Source organism: Gallus gallus, chromosome 7, assembly GCF_016699485.2.
Source record: "Gallus gallus isolate bGalGal1 chromosome 7, bGalGal1.mat.broiler.GRCg7b, whole genome shotgun sequence".
NCBI lineage: Eukaryota > Metazoa > Chordata > Aves > Galliformes > Phasianidae > Gallus > Gallus gallus.
In genome coordinates, this window is record NC_052538.1 from 15,294,180 (window position 1) to 15,310,873 (window position 16,694).

Sequence of the window (16,694 nt, forward strand, 5' to 3'; positions counted from 1 at the left end):
TTTCTGAGAAATAATTTACTTTTGGACTTTACAGCTCATAAGATTCAGTGATTATGGGGTGCGGGCGCTTAGAATCAGAGAATCATCAAGATTGGAAAACACCCCCAAGATCACCTAGTCCAACCACCTACCTACCACCAGTATTTCCACTGCCAAACCATGTTCTTTAGTACAACATCTAAATATTTCTTGAACACCTCCAGGGATGGTGACTCAATCACCTGCCTGGGCAGCCCGTTCCAATACCTCACCACTGTTTCAGAGAAGAAATTTTTTCTAATATGCAAGCTCAACCTCCACTGGCACAACTTGAGGCTGTTCCCTTTCATCTTATCACTAGGAGAGATCAACTCACACCTCACCACAATCTTCTTTCAGGTAGCTGTAGAGAGCTATGCTGCTCCTGGTCTACTGGGGCTTTGGGCGTCTATGGCTGGAGGCAGTGCATCGCCAGTTGGCCTCAGCATCTCAGACACCCACAGTTCTCCTGGCACCCTTGGTTGTGGGGTGAGATGCAGACATGCACATCAGAAGCTTGTTGTCTCCTACCAGCAAGCTTAGGAGAGGGATGCTAGCTTTACACGTGCACAGAAAGGATCTGCTAAGTTGCTGTCAAAATGAGAATGCCTACAGTGTTGGCAGAGGCGGTGCAGGCATCAAGGACAACAGCAGTGAGATCGTCAGAGAGGCATTTAGCATGCATTACTCCCCTCCGTTTTGGATTCAATCAAATCAGGTCTGGGGAATACATAACAGTCTGAACTATGGTGCTCAAAAGAGGGAAGTGTGAGGTCTGGTGATAGGAGTGTTACTTATCCACAGCCATTCCAAAAATAGCATGAATGCCGCCAGAGAGCAATACTGTCCGTGGCCGAGACCGCAGTAAGCTCTCCCTCGTACTGTGGGCCCAAGGTTGTGTGGTCTGTGCCACATTCTCAGAAAATAATTTCAATTAAATTTGCTTCAACTTCCACACAAATCAGCTACTTACTCATGGCATGATTTTTCAGAAGTGCTGAGCATTCATATTTCCTACTGAAGTCAACTGAAATTGCACTTTTTCAGCACATCTTAAAATCAGACCATTAACCCTTAATTATCATATAATAGCTCAATTAAAAATTTAGCAAGACTTCCTTCAGTAGCTAGCCAAACTACATGGTTTGCAAGCTAGCTATAAAACATTCGGATCTTAGTGGTGTCTGGGCTCTGGGGGCCATTTAAACTAGTTGTTGCTAAGCCTGCTATTTAAAGCAGAAAAAAAAAAAACCTAACAACAACCAAAAAACACCCTTGCCTTCGGACTAGCTCATAGGCAGCAAGCAGGAAGCCCCAGACACTGGGAATGCTTCAGAAGGACTATCTTTAAGGCCTACAAGAAAGCCAAAATTGAACGGCAACGTTGCTACCTTAGGTGCCTTTTTTTTTTTTTTTTTTTTTTGACATTTTTGGTGGATTACTTAAAGCCCCGGGTCAGAGAGTACGAGATAAGGAAATCCCAAATGAAATGAAAAACTTTACCTACAAAGAATTTACAGCGGGAGGTGAGGAGGGTGGGGGCACAGTGCAGATCGGGTTCCTTTTATCATGTTACTCCTTAGACTGCAGACTAGAAATACTAACAATATTTTTTCCTCTCCTCTATTGTTTTCTATTTTTCTCCAGTGTCTTGTGAAGCTGAACGTGAAACTGAAGCCTATGCTGGACTCTGTGGCAAAAAATAGAGGTAAATGGGAGGAGTTGCACCACCAAAGACTTCCTTCTCAGGCAGCATCCTCGTCCTCCTTTCCCTCTACTTTTACCATGTCTCTCAAAGACATAAATTAAGCCTGCAAACGTCAGTGTTTATTTATGATAAGAGCTGTCTGAAAGGATTTCAAAAGCTTTGGCACACCATTTTTATTTTTTAAAGAAACACTTTCACAGATATGCTTAATTGATTGGATAGTATCTTGACAGCAGCCTGGCCTGCTATTACGGGCAGGCATAGTGGATCTGAAGGGAAGGCCTGCAGTGAGATTGCGCTGGTTTCCAAAGCGACAAGGAGGACTTAGCACAAGAAGCATTTATTCAGCTCTGCTACATTTCAACTGCTGCCATAAAAATCTGTAGAACTGACAACAGACTGAAATATAAGAACTTACAACTTAATAAAATTAATAATACAGAGCAGAACTGGGATGCAAGCTGGTCAATTCATATGCAAGGAGCTGCAGGAAAACAGAATAGTGTGTAATTACATTGTTGTTTTGCATCTCGTCAGTACATGTTATGAATCAATTATGCCTGCTTTTGTGATGTTCCTCTCTTCCCTCCTCTTTTATGCCTGGATGTTCTGAGAAGCCTGCTTTGTATTCTAAAGAAGTATTTTTTTACAACAACGCTTCTTAGTGATTGATCAGGGCCTTTAGAATTGCCTACCTTTGCTACATTTAAAAACAAACTTTATTATCTTTAAAAATACCAATCTGTCCCTGCTTCCCTGAGAAATTCATATTAACAATGCAGTAAATTTCTCTGCAAGGGGAAGCTTGCATTAAAGCAAAATACTGCACGCTAATTTTAGAGGGTTTTTTTTTTTAAATACTCCTTTAGCACGTTTTTTTTTTTTTTTTTTTTTAAATTACAGTGTACCCTATGGGAAAAAGTAATGGGCTTCAATGAATATAGAATAAAAATAAAAAGGAAATCTGCTGCCTTATGCTTCAGGTTTATATTAAATTGAAAACTGGACCGTGGATGAACCTCTCTAGTATAATTTGCAGTAGAAATGAATATTTTAAAATGGTAAAGAGAAAGAGTATTATCATACTGAACTGACTACCTCTTACTTCTCTTGCAGTACTCTCAGTACACTTTAAGAGGACGTTATTACAGCTAGCACAGCGCTAGGCTCACACATAAACATCTGTGGTAGAGGGGTTCTTTAAAGTTTAATCAAAATCAATAGGTCACAGAACCAAATGTGTTCAGCTCTGCGTGATGACACTGGTATTATGCGAAAGTTGGTCTCCTTCCATCAGTGTACAGATCTCTAGTATTGGAAAGCTACGGTGTCTGAATTGAGGGTGCTTTCTCTGCTGCGTGATGGGACCCAAGAGGAGTGATGTTGCAGTGCTTAAGAGTTCCCATTCATGGGCGAAGAAAAGCCTTTGTACTCATTGAAAATGCCATAGTAAATATAGGCTCGTCTGGCAACCGAAATTAAAGCTGAATTTGGCTACATTTTACACCTGTGATGATGTCCGTTTGCTTCATGGAATTACTTTGAACTGGCAGCAGCTTCACAGAAACCAGAACCTGGCCCAACCAACCAAATGCCAAAAAGAGCTTCCCTGCTTCCCAGTGCAAAGAAGTCCTTAGTTGAAAAGCTGACATCTGTCCGACAATCAAACAGAAACAACAGATCCGCTGACCGCTTCCTTAAGTAAAAACACAGACCAAAAACAAAACAAAGTCCTCTGTGCTACCAATCACGTGTACAGGGGAATAGGTGGAAATTTCAGTACCATTACAAACCAACCTGTCACCACACAACTGAACCACATCACTTTATCTACCGAATGAAGCAGTGTAGGAGCAGAAACACAGAGTGCACAGCAGTGAACACACACATCAAATGGAAATGTTCCTGCTACTATTTTACCACTTTTTTCTTCCCCGAATAAAGATAGATGCCGGATAGTAAACAGCAAGACACATACAACTTGTAATGCATACTTTATATGGGAAACAGATACCAGAAACTGACACAGTACTGCTGGCTCGTACGCAGAGCTCTCCTGAATTTTGATATTGCATATTGCTACGTGTAACATAATTTACAGCGCACACCCTGAAGCTTCCCCCAAGGTTGAGTTTCCCCTCGTTTCCTCTCCTTTTTATTGGCTTCAGTGCGCTGTTGCCCATGGCAACTCCCACGGCAGTGATGGGAATTCAGCACCGCACCACCTGACATCCAGCTGAAGCTCTAACAATGTCAACCATCAATCAAGTGACTGTTTGTAATTGCCTCCATCCATTTCTCCTGTCTTTCGGTAGCTTGGCTATTGTGGGTCAAAATCCAGAAAGTGCTGACTAATGTTATGGTTCTGTTCCTCCATCACAAGGAAGAAAATGAGAGAGCACAGTTAGATCTTTATCAAATTGTTCTCAGGCAAAATGAGGCAGCACTGCTGAAATCAGGGGGTCACAGCAGCGTATCACAGAGCAGAATTTGGTGTCTGAAAGCTATACAGTTCAATATTATTATTTTATAAAAGCTTTTTTTTTTTTTGACACAGCTTAGGAATCAGCAAAAGATTCACATCTTTGACAGAAAAAGAAAATTCTTCATGGAAGCAAAAAGAATCTTATTCCAAGTTTCTCATATTGAAAAGGATGGAAAGCAGTTCTTAATGAGTGCTTACAAGCTTTATAGGCAGGCACTGTGTCTGCTTCTCATTATCTCTGACACCAAGACATTTTTCCAGTAATTTGGTTGGTTTTGACGCTACCCTGAGACACACGCAGCACAGGTGAGATGACTGCGGGTTATGAAGTCTGAATTCTCTTTCTTTTACTCCCTTCCCTGCCCAATGCACAAGATCAAAACGCATGGAGCCTATCTGATTTCATGGTTGCATATAAAGCACAGGGCCAGCAGGGCGAGGACAAAGGCAAGGAGGATGGAGATCCCACTGTTACCCAGGCCAGAGCTGGTAGATTGCTGCTTGGCCTTCCCCTGCAGATGCCCACCACACTCAGTGGCTCAGCGTCAGAGGAGCCCTCACTTCTCTGCCCCTACTGTCAGTGGAAATTTTGCCTGGAATGGGGACTCAAGAATTTACAACTACAGTGCTAAAATGGAGTTAGCACAAGGTGCATCCATAGGAGCTGCATTCTCCTCAAAGGTGCTCTGAGCCAGTTTAGTTGTAATGCTGTCCTCAGAAATAGTTCAGGCTAGGCAGAATTTCCACTCAGGATTCCCACCTGTCAGACAGCTTACCAAAAATCAACCCTTCCTCACCAAAGAGAAAAAGATCTAAACGCTGTAGCATCACCTAGTGCAACCAGGAAGGCGCCTGGCATTCAGATCCTGTTTGGTTCAGAGCAGGCTTCAAACTACAGGTGCACCTTGCTCCCTACAGGGAGGCACAAGGGCAGCCTGTCTCTTCCCTCCTGCTGAAGCCCTTTACACATGCTGATCAAGATGTGACATCCAGGTGTGTGGTTCCTGCTTCATGCCTGGGGAGCTGCACAAGGCAGAAAGGCATTGGTGGAAGAGCTCAGAAGGGGCTCCAGTGTGCATCCTCCTGGGTTAAAGCAGAGCCCTGCATTACAACTCTGTGACCCCACCAGGAAACCAGTGCTGCTCAAGGCTCAGAGAACTTGAACTGGACACTCTCCTATGGATCAGACAGAAGAAGGATTTCCCACCTCCTGAGAATGAGACAACCAAGAGGTACTAGCAGTAAAATCAGACAATTCGCCCTAAAACTGAATCACTGTTCAGGCCTTTCTCCCAGCCTGGGACCTACAAGCAAAATAAAACTTCCTAATTCGATCAAGACCTAGACAGCTGCTTCTGGCAGGACACAGTTTGGTGTCACACACAAGGTTAGGAAACAGTAGCTCATGAAAGTTTAATCTGGATGCCTAACGTGGCAATCAGACACATAACTCCCCATGCAGCTCTGTCTTAGCCAGCTTGCTCTCCTTTGCCAGACCAGGGATCTTGCTGAGAAGGTCATTAGTATGTTTAGTACCCTGCTGGAAATAACTAGAGCGTAGATGAGTGTGTTTCTTTTTAGCTCAGGTATTCATTCAGATGGTGTCCTTGGTACAGCGGCTGCATTTTCAGGACTGGTGTCCTTGCTAATTGCTCCTCCTTATAGTGCACTGCTATTTCATAACGTGCCTGTAGTTATCAGCAAAGCCAATACTAGTATTCACAAACTGTTTTGGAAAACTGCAACCAGCAGTGCCTAAGATAGTTTTTAATATTTAGACTAATTGTTCCCAGTAGAAAAATGGGAGTGTTTCAGTCTACAGGTCAAAGATTTATTTTCCCTCCATACAATTACAATACTAAAATCGTGTGAACGGTTTCTAAGAAAACAGAATTGTGAGGTAAATAGCAGGTGAAATGAGAGATTTTCATTACCTGAATGTGACAGTATTGGAATCTATACTGTGTATTGGTTGTTACCTTTTCTTTCTTGTATTTAGTTACCAATTTATAAGCATGTTGGACACTGCCTCTTACAGTTGTGTGGAGAGTACCACTGTAAGCTTTGAACCTTCATGTATGGGCAACAACAGACACATGCACAGAAACAGCATGTATATTTTCAAATGCAAGAGCATCCTACTTGCCTTCAAAAATACACAATAAATATCCTTGCCTCCTTGTCCTTTTTGCATTTTAAGATCATTACCCTCATTGTTTTGCTTTAGTAGGTCAAACAATGCTGAGTCAGCTTTTTAAAAGCATGTTTTTGAAATTAACAATTTGGTTTTATTGGTCTCTCTAAAAAAATAAAAATAAGTCACGTAATTGTCTCCTGTGATTTTGACTTTTTTGTTTGTTTGTTTCATTGAAACTGACTAGTCGGGATGAATCAGAGCTGTACGTATTGATTCCTGAAGCACGCAAATAGAAGAGCAATGAAAACACACGGAACTGAGCAGCTCAAATATAACTTTCCTGGGAAGAAACCTAACTTCACCCACTGTACTTGGCGTTATAAGGCAATGACCAGAAACCACGTCTCGCCAAAGACCTCAACAGAACTATTTACTTGTATAGAAATTATTTACATTAGTATAGTGACAGTAGATGTAGCGTTATTCTGTAGAAACATCATATATACTTCCCTCCAAGGAAAAATTACTGTTGAAATAAGCAATTTCAGAAAAGTAAGAAAATCTTTGATCTACTCTTTTAAAGCAGTAGGAGAGTTGTCATATTCTATTAAGATACAAACATCCCTTCTTCCATCAGCTTTCACAAACTTGGGTTCTTCATGTATTTTAAAAGGGAATTTTCACATTCACACAGCGCAATGCATCAGTAAGGTACTTCCCATCCTGTGTCCCAAGGTTACACGTTTAATTTAGGGCCTTCTCTTACAGTATAACTGCTTAGAAATACTTAAGGCTATTACTCAAGATTTATAAAAAAGAGATTTGGGAAAGATATATATCAGAAAATTTATTTAATTTTACTCTTTGTTCTTTTCAGCTTCAGGAAATACTGAACTGAGGAAAATATTCAGGTCTAGGCAGTATTTTAAGGACAAGAGATCTATCCTAGCTGATGTGGAATTATTATTAAACATTTCAGTTTACTGCTTGGAAGATAAAAGCACAAAGGGGAAAACAGAAAACAGTAGGCAAATATAGATAATGCGATTTCTTTATCTGGCATCAGGTCTCATTTGCGTCACGGCTGCTAGAAAAACAAGGACGCAGCCATGGCAAACCCATCTTGTTCTGGCACTGAGCACTTAGCAGTGTGACTAGTAATTAGCACACAGCAGAGGCTTGAAAGCACTGTGATAAACAATGAGGGACAAGGAAGAAGAAATGCTGGGAATGCAGAGGGGACACAAGAGCATGCGGCCACAGACATCCAGCACTCATATGCACCAGGTGCTGCACAGAGCACAGCTGCAGCCCACAGCCCCCTCACCGGCACGGTCAAACAGCAGTATTCAAGCACAGCACTCCCACAGCAGCAAGTCCTGCTCAGATCTACTTCTCCCCATCCCATGCTACCTGGTGTGCCTGAGGGGTGGACACAGCTGAATTTTGCAGTGCCCACATGGCACTTGGTGCAGCCCTGTCCTAACCCTAGCTGCACATCTCTTCCATTCCATGCAGCCAGAGCACAGCCGAGGCCACTGAGAGCATCAGGCGGATAGCACATTGCTGCCACCCATTGCTGCCCTGGTGCTTTGGCCTTCCCAGAGAGCTGGGCGGGGTAAACAGAGGAAATTGTTTTCCCCAGAGTGACAGACGATGGTGATTGTTGGGGACTGGAGGCAGCTGCTGCAAGTCAGCTGTCAACGGTTTAAGGGCTGGTCCGGCCCAGACATCAGCAATCAGATCTGTGCCGCTAAGTACAGAGGCCAGAGATGGCATACGTTTGTTTAGCAGCTGAATTCAGCCCCCACGACGGTTTGCACGGAAGTATGAGCTGTGCTCGGAGGTACAGAAAGCCCTTCCCTGCAAGGGAGGCTATAGCTCTGTCTCGATTAGAGTTGTGCGGCAATTCACGGACTGCGGGTACTGGGCGGAAGGGTAGCCCGCCCTACGGGCTGTACCAGCAGGAGGTACCGGCCCAGGAGCCACGCGGGGAGCCCCACGGCCCTCGAGAAATGGCCCGGGCCCGCTCCCGCCTCGGCGCACCGCACTACAACTCCCAGGGCGCCCCACGCCGAGCCGACACCCCACTTCCGGCGCGGTGAGCCGCCCGCATCGGGAATACTTCCGGCGCTGTGAGCCGTTGCCACGGCAGCGAGGGTCGCCGCGCGGCTTCGCCCAACGCCCGCTTCCGGCGTGGTGCGGCCGTTACCGCGGCGGCGGCCATGGAGGCCGCGCCGTTGCCCGACGGGCAGTACACGGCCGCGGTGTACGGGCTGATCCGTGCCGGGCGCTGCGGGGAGGCGGCGGCGCTGCTGAGCCGCGAGCTGCAGAGGAGCAGCCGATCGCGGGGAGGCCTGTCGCTGCTGGGCTACTGCTACTACCAGCTGCAGGACTTCGCTGCGGCGGCCGAGTGCTACGAGCAGCTGGTGGCCATGCACCCCGAGCTCGACGCGTACCGCCTGTACCTGGCGCAGGCCCTCTACAAGGCCGGGCTGTACGCCGAGGCGCTGCGGGCCGCCAGCCCGCTGCTGGACCAGCCCGCCTACCAGGGCCGGGCCCTGCGCCTCCAGGCCGCCGTTCACTACGCGCAGGGCGACCTGGCGGCGGCCAAGAGCCTGGTGGAGGAGGCGCTGGCCGCGGACGGCGGCTCCGGGGCGGCCGAGGACCCCTCAGAGCGGGCCGACGCCGAGATCAACCTGGGCTGCCTGCTGTACCGGCAGGGGCGGCACGAGGAGGCCAGCGGGAAGTTTGCGGGCGCCATGCAGGTGCTGGGCTACTGCCCAGAGCTGTCCTACAACATAGCGCTCTGCTGCTACGCCACCAAGCAGTACGCTCCTGCCCTCAAGCACATCTCCGATATAATCGAACGCGGCATCCACCAGCACCCCGAGCTCAGTGTGGGTTTGACCACCGAGGGCATTGACGTGCGCAGCGTGGGCAACACCCTGCTCCTGCACCGCACGGTCCTGGTGGAGGCCTTCAACCTGAAGGCTGCCATCGAGTACCAGCTGCACAACCTGAAGGCGGCTCAGGAGGCGCTCACCGATATGCCGCCGAGGGCGGAGGAGGAGCTGGACCCGGTCACGCTACACAACCAAGCACTAATAAACATGGACACTCAGCCCACCGAGGGGTTTGAGAAACTGCAGTTTCTTTTGCTGCAGAACCCCTGCCCACCAGAAACCTTCGGAAACTTGCTGCTCCTCTACTGCAAGCATCAGTACTACGACTTGGCAGCCGATGTGCTGGCAGAGAACGCCCATCTAACCTACAAACTGCTCACACCTTACTTGTACAACTTCTTGGATGCCGTTATTACTTGTCAGACTGCCCCTGAGGAGGCTTTCCACAAGCTGGATGACGCAGCAGGGATGCTGACCGAGCAGCTGAGGAAGCTCACAAAGCAAATACAGGAAGCTAGGCAAAACTGGGATGATGAAGCTGTAAAAAAGGCTGTTAATGAGTATGATGAGACTCTGGATAAATATATACCCGTCTTGATGGTCCAGGCTAAGATTTATTGGGACATGAAGAACTACACAATGGTAGAAAAGATCTTCCGCAAATCAGTGGAGTTCTGCAATGAACACGAGGTATGGAAGCTCAACGTGGCTCACGTGCTTTTCATGCAAGAAAACAAGTACAAAGAGGCTATCAGCTTCTATGAGCCAATAGTCAAAAAGCACTATGATAACATTCTTGATGTTAGTGCCATTGTGTTAGCTAACCTCTGTGTTTCCTACATCCTGACAAGCCAGAACGAAGACGCAGAGGAACTGATGAGGAAGATTGAGAAGGGGGAAGAGCAACTGTCCTATGATGATCCTGATAAAAATATCTACCATCTCTGTATTGTCAATCTAGTCATCGGTACCCTTTACTGTGTGAAAGGAAACTACGACTTTGGTATTTCAAGGGTCATTAAAAGCCTCGAGCCATATAACAAAAAACTAAGCACTGATACATGGTATTATGCCAAAAGATGTTTCCTGTCCTTGCTAGAGAACATGTCCAAGCACATGATCATGCTACGTGACAGCGTCATTCAAGAGTGTGTCCAATTTCTGAAGCAGTGTGAACTGCATGGAAGAAACATCCCAGCTGTCATTGAGCAACCCCTCGAGGAGAACAGGATGCACAGTGGGAAAAATACGGTTACGTACGAAGCCAGGCATTTGAGGGCACTGATGTATAAAATTGTGGGATGGACTGCATGAACAATGTTCCTGTACAATAAGAAAAGAACCTTGTGTCTGTTCTTTCCTTAGGCTTGTGAGATGATGCTCATCCTGGTATATTTTTCTAGATTGCTTACATTTAAAGATTTGTATCCTGTATTTTAACAATATTCAGTGTAACATTAAATACATGCTCAAATTGAACACACAAAATAATTGGAGGTGTTCTCAGTCATGTCAAATACACCTTGAGATGTGGTGATCAAGAACTTCACTACAGAAATATCACAGAATATTTTATAGGTGAAAATTCTGTTTGACCAAGTTTCTTTATATTAGATGGCAGATGAAAATAATTTGCAATCCATCCTTTCTAGCAGAGATACTGAGGAAACAGAATTAAGTTCTCTAGTTTGTGCCTACGTGTGAAAAGTTCCTCTTTTGCTTTTTCTGAGGTATTTTTAATACGTTGCACATTATGTTGACAGTATATTCAAACATTAAAAAAAATAGCTTTGTAATTAAAAAATAAAAATCAAATCCCGCAAAAATCATCTTTTCCTAACTCAGTAATCATACGTGAGTATTCATGCAAGTTGAAGATGTAATGCAGGGACTAAGAATATATTTGGAGGAGGATATGGTAGGAGTAGGAAGATGGAGCTGAGTTTTACAGAAAACGTAGCCTTCTCTTTCTTCCACAAAAGCTGCAAAAGACTACTGCTGGAGAGCACTCTACTAGCATGTTATGTTAGCAGGTTAACTACATACCTCCATTTCCAAAAGTAAACCAGAGGGTAAGTCTCAAGCCTTAAGACAGACTCCCTTGTCTCCCCTTTCTCTACTGCAACGCCTCACACCCCTATGCCAGGGCCTCCCAAGCAGCAGCTGTTGCCCTGCAGATCTATTTGGCAGCACATGCTTACTCAATTAGCAGTCCTTCATTTGAAGCCCAGACTGCCCCTTTGATCCAAACACCACTCTTAAAGGACACCAGCATCTGACAGAAGCCCCTACAAACGTGCAATTATGCTATTTTCCGTATTTCTCAAAAAGCATGTAATTTCAATTTCATGTGAAACGTATCTCTTCTAACCTTACATGAAAGAAATCCACTCTTCAGTTTTCTTTGTATTACTTACTATTCCTGCTTCTCTAACACCTCTCTGAAATCCTATTTATTCCTTATCATCTCCATCACATCCTATTATCAGACATTTTATTTTACCCAGTCTTCCAATACCTATTTCAGACACATTACATGTTCTACACAAACTGAGCAAACACCTTCTAATCAAAACACCTTTCACTTTTGTTTTTTAAATAACATCAAATATTGGTGGCTTTAACACATTTACTGACCTTTGATCCTGGCTCCCTGAAGAGTTGTCATGGGTGAATTTCAGAATCAGACTGCAGGACTCTCGGAATCCATTTTCCATGCCATGCTTTACCTGGAAAGAAAGGACAGCATTCTTGAAAGTTGCCCTCCTGGCAAGTAATTGAATGCTTAATTCTTCCAGGGTGTAAATGGAGATTGAGCACACCTGTGAACCATTTCAACACAGCAAATCAACTCTCCTTCATCCTGAGAGAGAAACTCAACATGGCTGAGCATATCCTCTGTAGCTAATGGAGATGGCTGTGGGTTAGTCAGTGTTACAGTTCACTCCAAAATTCCCATAACAAAATAAAATCAAATCTAGCACAGTTGTTTTCAGTGTCAGCAATGAGAAAATGTTCTGCTGGGGGCAGATGAGAAAGTATGCAGTAGTATGTAGCAAGGTGCCCTAGAATGGCCTCTGTAGCTCATTACCAGTCCATAAAGCCATCCAGGCCCTATTAGGGTGATATTAAATATTTTCCACAACCGAGGAGACCTGTGATTTCAAATCTTGTTCACCTTCACGAAGCGCAGCAGCAAGCCATAAAGTATGTTTTTAATTTACAGTGGAACTGTATTTTATATTATGCAGCACAAACAGCATGACCTTTATAAAGAAGTCTTCAAGAGTCACACCACATAACAGAGTATGAAGTGCAAGCTGCGGGCCATGGCTGAGAGAACACCAGAGCTTTGTCTAATATTCGTTCCGTGTATTCCTTAGAAGTCATTGGAAATTTGGGGAAAAAAAAAATCAAACTGCAGATTGGTATCAGCACAAACACTGGACGTTCAGACAGAACGGAAAGCGAGTTAGAGACATATCCATGGCCAGCTCTGGCACACCTCTCCTACTCCCATCAGCTACAGGCACAGGATCCTCAGCCACAGGGACAACAGGGAGCTGCATTCCCTGCACTGTGTCTGCCTTTCCCGTTCCACCCAATTGTAGGGGACCAACACCCCAACAGCTGCAGCAATGCAATCTACAAAGCAACATCCTCTCCTGGAAGGGGATGCAGCTCAGGCAAGTGGCTCTAACACACACCTAGTGATGGCAGTGCTTTTGAAACACATTGTCAGGGGACCACAAAAGCAATATGCTCAGCTACAGCACAGAAACAAACAGATGCAGCAGGTGGAAAGCTCTGCCTATAAGAAGCTCTCTAGAGCCAAAATCAGCTTGGGATTTTACTGAATGAGCTGTTTCCCCTACTTGGGGAAAAACAAAACAAAGCAAAACAAAGCACGCACACAGGCAAGGAAATGGAGCTCCTCTGTTGTGCAGGATGCGGCAGTTTCAGAAAGCGTGGCTAGAGGGCACTCCGCATCTCTGCAATATGCTCTGTCCCGTTGCAACAGATCAGGCAGACCAACACAAACACCGGAAAACCCTGAGAAAAAGTGTCAGTAGCAATATTTCCGCCGTTCTTCCCTTACGTCATGCTTTTATCTGCTTTTCCTATCAAGGTGTGGTGTGCTGCCAGGACTGGCCTGGACCTAACCCATGACTTCGCAGCAAGTTCAGCGATGCTGAATGTGATGAGCCCAAACGCCAGGAGGCCTCCGGTGCCAAAATGAGAGGGAAGAGGCAGAACTGAGACATGCCAAGAGGAGATCTGGGACACAATTCCTCCTCTGCTGCTACGTTGGGACTTCATGTAATGCATGTACTGCATCTCCTCCTCTACCTCGCAGCATTTCCACCCGGAGCACAAAGCCAGCTCCTCAACAGCAGGCACCCAGCCCCTCCACGCCCAGGAGAGATGCCCAGCCTCACGCTGTCCCTGGCAGCTTCCCACCCCTGTGCCAGAGTGCTGGGTTCTGCTGGTGTGCTGCTTCCACAGCACCTCGCTGCTTGCTGTGCAAAGTGTGTGGTTATGGCACCTCTAGCTACGAAGCACTTGGTCATGAAAAACATATAAACATTACAACCAGTTTTATTACTATCTTTATGCCGCATTTAATGTTTCTCTATATGATTTACACACAAAATACATTTATAAAGGAAGGCACATACAGTTTTATTTGGAAGAAAGGGAGGACATCATATAATGATTTGCACTCCTTAGAAATATAGTAATGCCTGCCTAAATTAACACCCTATGCTAGCACAGTTCTTCTTTTGTCCCTAACCAAAAATCATTAATTCCATTTATAAGACTGCCAGGAAAAACCACCACCCAGAAGGAGCACCTGGAGCTGAGCAGAGCAGAGCCAGTGGGTACTGGGGCCGCTTGTGGTCAGCTCTGCAGTCAGAGAAAAAACACTGGGAATGAAGGGATGGCTAACTTTATGGTAAGACGTGGAAGATGAAACAAAAGATTCTTCTTAAGGTATAGTTGTGAAGGAGCATGACTAGAAACTTCTTCAGGGGAGATACAGGTATTTCTGCAGGGTCAGCAAGCCCTATTAGTAGGCGGATGGGGAGAGGAATGCTATTACATCTTACATATTACACGCAAGAATAAAAGCTGATCTGGGTATCCTGTTCCACAGTATCCTACAGCATCCTATGCCTGTGCCTGAGTTCAAAGCTGTGTCCTCCAGCAAAGGCAGAAGAGTTCAGCCCTAACTGATGGTTTGCAGATCCAGGCACAGTGTGACAATGTGGCTGTGTGGGCTGAAAGATAAGCACTGAATGATCTATCGTCACCTCTCCCTCCATGTTTCACTTCCTTCATCTCCCTTTGGCCTTTCAGCAGATAAAACCAACTCTAAAGGCCTCTGCTAAATCCTTCTGTCTCAGTACAGTAAGAAGCAGGTACCCTTGGGACAATGCGTACCTTCGCAATGCAGTGAAGGTGCCATAGCCTGGTCAGTCTCAGAGGGTACGCCTGGCTGCTGTGGGGTTTGCAGAAAGGGCTGAAATTCTCCCTGCTTTGGGCAAGCTGTTGCTAATCGGTAATGGAAGGAGTGCCAAGTGTGCATGCATTCTACTGCAGAAAAATATCGAGACTGAGATGGTTCAACAAACAGCTGGTTTCAGTCCTCTGCCCTTTGTTTGGGCAGCGTGACATAGCTGAAGCTCCCAGAGAAACAGATCTAAATAAAATCAAAGAGGTACTGGGTCCTGACAGACTTTGGGGATTTACTCTTGCTGAAAGAACTCTTTTTTTTTTGGCTGACACTTTTCCATTAAGCATACAAATTGAGACGCTTGGACTCATTTCACAAAGAACTTTCCTACACCATGCCTGAATTTAAGCAACACTGCCCCATCTTCAAGCAGACCTTGCCAAATCCAACAGCTTCAGTCCAAAACTATTTTGGGGCTCTTTAAATTCATTTGAGCTCATTGCCCAAATCAAAGCCCAGTGATACCAATGACAAGTTCCCTTTGACTTCAGTGAGCTTTAAATTGACACCTGAGAAAATGCCCATTCTCACAGACCGCTATTCCAGGCCATCCCAGAGCAGCGTGTGCCTGGTGCTGAAATGTCAGAACCCCGGGCAACCTCAGTGGAAAGAAACCTCATTTCCACCCACTTAAAGCATGGCTTAGAAAACCACACACCCCACATTTCTCATGGTGCGTCTGCTCCACGTTGGGAAAACATGGCTGTTGCAAAATGAGGGGTGCAGGCCTGCAGAGGTCCGGTGTGGGACTGCTATGGTGTGGGATCTCCCCAGCTGCCGTCAGAGCACGCACTGCAGATTTTTCCTTCAACACATGGGAATTGTTGCCTGGCATTGCGAATGTTTAAACTTTCAGGAGTGAATTTATGCACTGGCTTGGAGTGGGCTGAGCTTCTCCAGGGTGTTTTCATCCTCTATTGCACACAATCATCCCCTTCTCTGAATTTCATCCTTATTTTTTTACTGCTCACCTTCCCTCTCCACCTCCAGCTCTGCCTCTAGGACCTTTGCCATCCTGTGTCACAAGCGAGGAACAGGTTGACTAACAACATTTTATGAGCCGGTTTTATTTTATAGCCCTCTTTCCCGTGGGAGAGGGCGAAGGAGTTGGCTAACACTCCGATCCTGTTGGGTTGGACTGTCCTCCAACAGTCGTCTTCCAAATTAAAAGCAACGCAGCTCAGTTTTTTCTGAAGCACATTTATCGGGTGCCTCGCAGGGCTCTTTGTGCCCACACTCGCTGATTCATGGCTGCCCTACCAGCACACAAACAAAAACGCAGGATCCCCGACATGGCGTATCTGATTTTCTTGCGGTGTCAATGGTATTTATCACCGCAGCTCCCACGTGTGGCCAGAAGGCTGCTTTCCTATCAGGTCTGAAGGACAGGTTCTCAGAGCACAGGCGTCCTCTATGCTGCTCTCCCTGTATTCAGGGGGCTCGTGCTGCTCGTACCACAGGGAGCATTTGTTTGCAGGCATGAGAGCACCTCCCCAGCAGCTCTAATGAGCATGCACACCCACGTGAGAGTGCAGAGAGACGGGGAACAGCAGCAGCCTTTCCTGGCACATCGCATGGCAGCTTCTTTTATGCTGCACTTAGCCTGCTCCTGCCCCAGAATCAAATCATAACTTGAAATGCCAGTAAGAGTTAACAGCAAAGAGAGAAAATACAAAGCTGTTAGAGAGGGGTTGGAGTCCCTGGGAACAGAGGTGCAGAGCCCTGCCCTCAGCCTTTGTGCTCGCTGCAGAGCAGAAACTCCGCGATGCCTCCCTGATGTAGTGACATGCCCGCGAGTGAGCGTGTGTAATGTGCTGTGAAATCTTTGTGACTCGCTAGGTTATAAAGCTGGTTATAGAAGAATTTAATAAAAAAGGAAACCAGTTTATCTCCTTCTGATAATTTCTCTATGGCTTTAGGGT

At 45.8% G+C, this 16,694-nt stretch overlaps 2 protein-coding genes and 1 long non-coding RNA gene across 5 annotated transcripts in view; 2 read left to right on the top strand and 1 right to left on the bottom strand.

Moving 5' to 3' along the window:
- The window catches only part of PDE11A (phosphodiesterase 11A), a 127,380-nt gene extending 120,829 nt beyond the window's left edge, over window positions 1-6,551 (top strand). For 2 of the 3 annotated variants that reach the window (XM_040703609.2, XM_040703610.1), the window contains one exon: window positions 1,666-6,551. In XM_040703609.2, coding sequence (XP_040559543.1) covers window positions 1,666-1,827 — 162 coding nt within the window. In that variant the 3' untranslated portion in view covers window positions 1,828-6,551. The remainder of the gene's footprint in view (window positions 1-1,665) is intronic. The other variant, XM_040703608.2, reaches the window with a different exon arrangement.
- Window positions 1-16,202, bottom strand: part of LOC121113382 — a 76,625-nt gene extending 60,423 nt beyond the window's left edge. Inside the window, exon 1 of the long non-coding RNA XR_005861289.1 lies at window positions 11,892-16,202. This is a non-coding gene — a long non-coding RNA (uncharacterized LOC121113382). The remainder of the gene's footprint in view (window positions 1-11,891) is intronic.
- On the top strand, window positions 8,506-11,075 carry TTC30B (tetratricopeptide repeat domain 30B). Its single transcript, NM_001282395.3, has one exon. The coding sequence runs from the start codon at window positions 8,574-8,576 to the stop codon at window positions 10,566-10,568; it is 1,995 nt and encodes a 664-aa protein (NP_001269324.2). The 5' UTR covers window positions 8,506-8,573; the 3' UTR covers window positions 10,569-11,075.
- Window positions 16,203-16,694: the final 492 nt, after the last annotated feature.

Coding starts and splice junctions, on each gene's coding strand:
- TTC30B (NM_001282395.3), top strand. CDS start 8,574: ATGGAGGCCGCGCCGTTGCCCGACGGGCAGTACACGGCCGCGGTGTAC.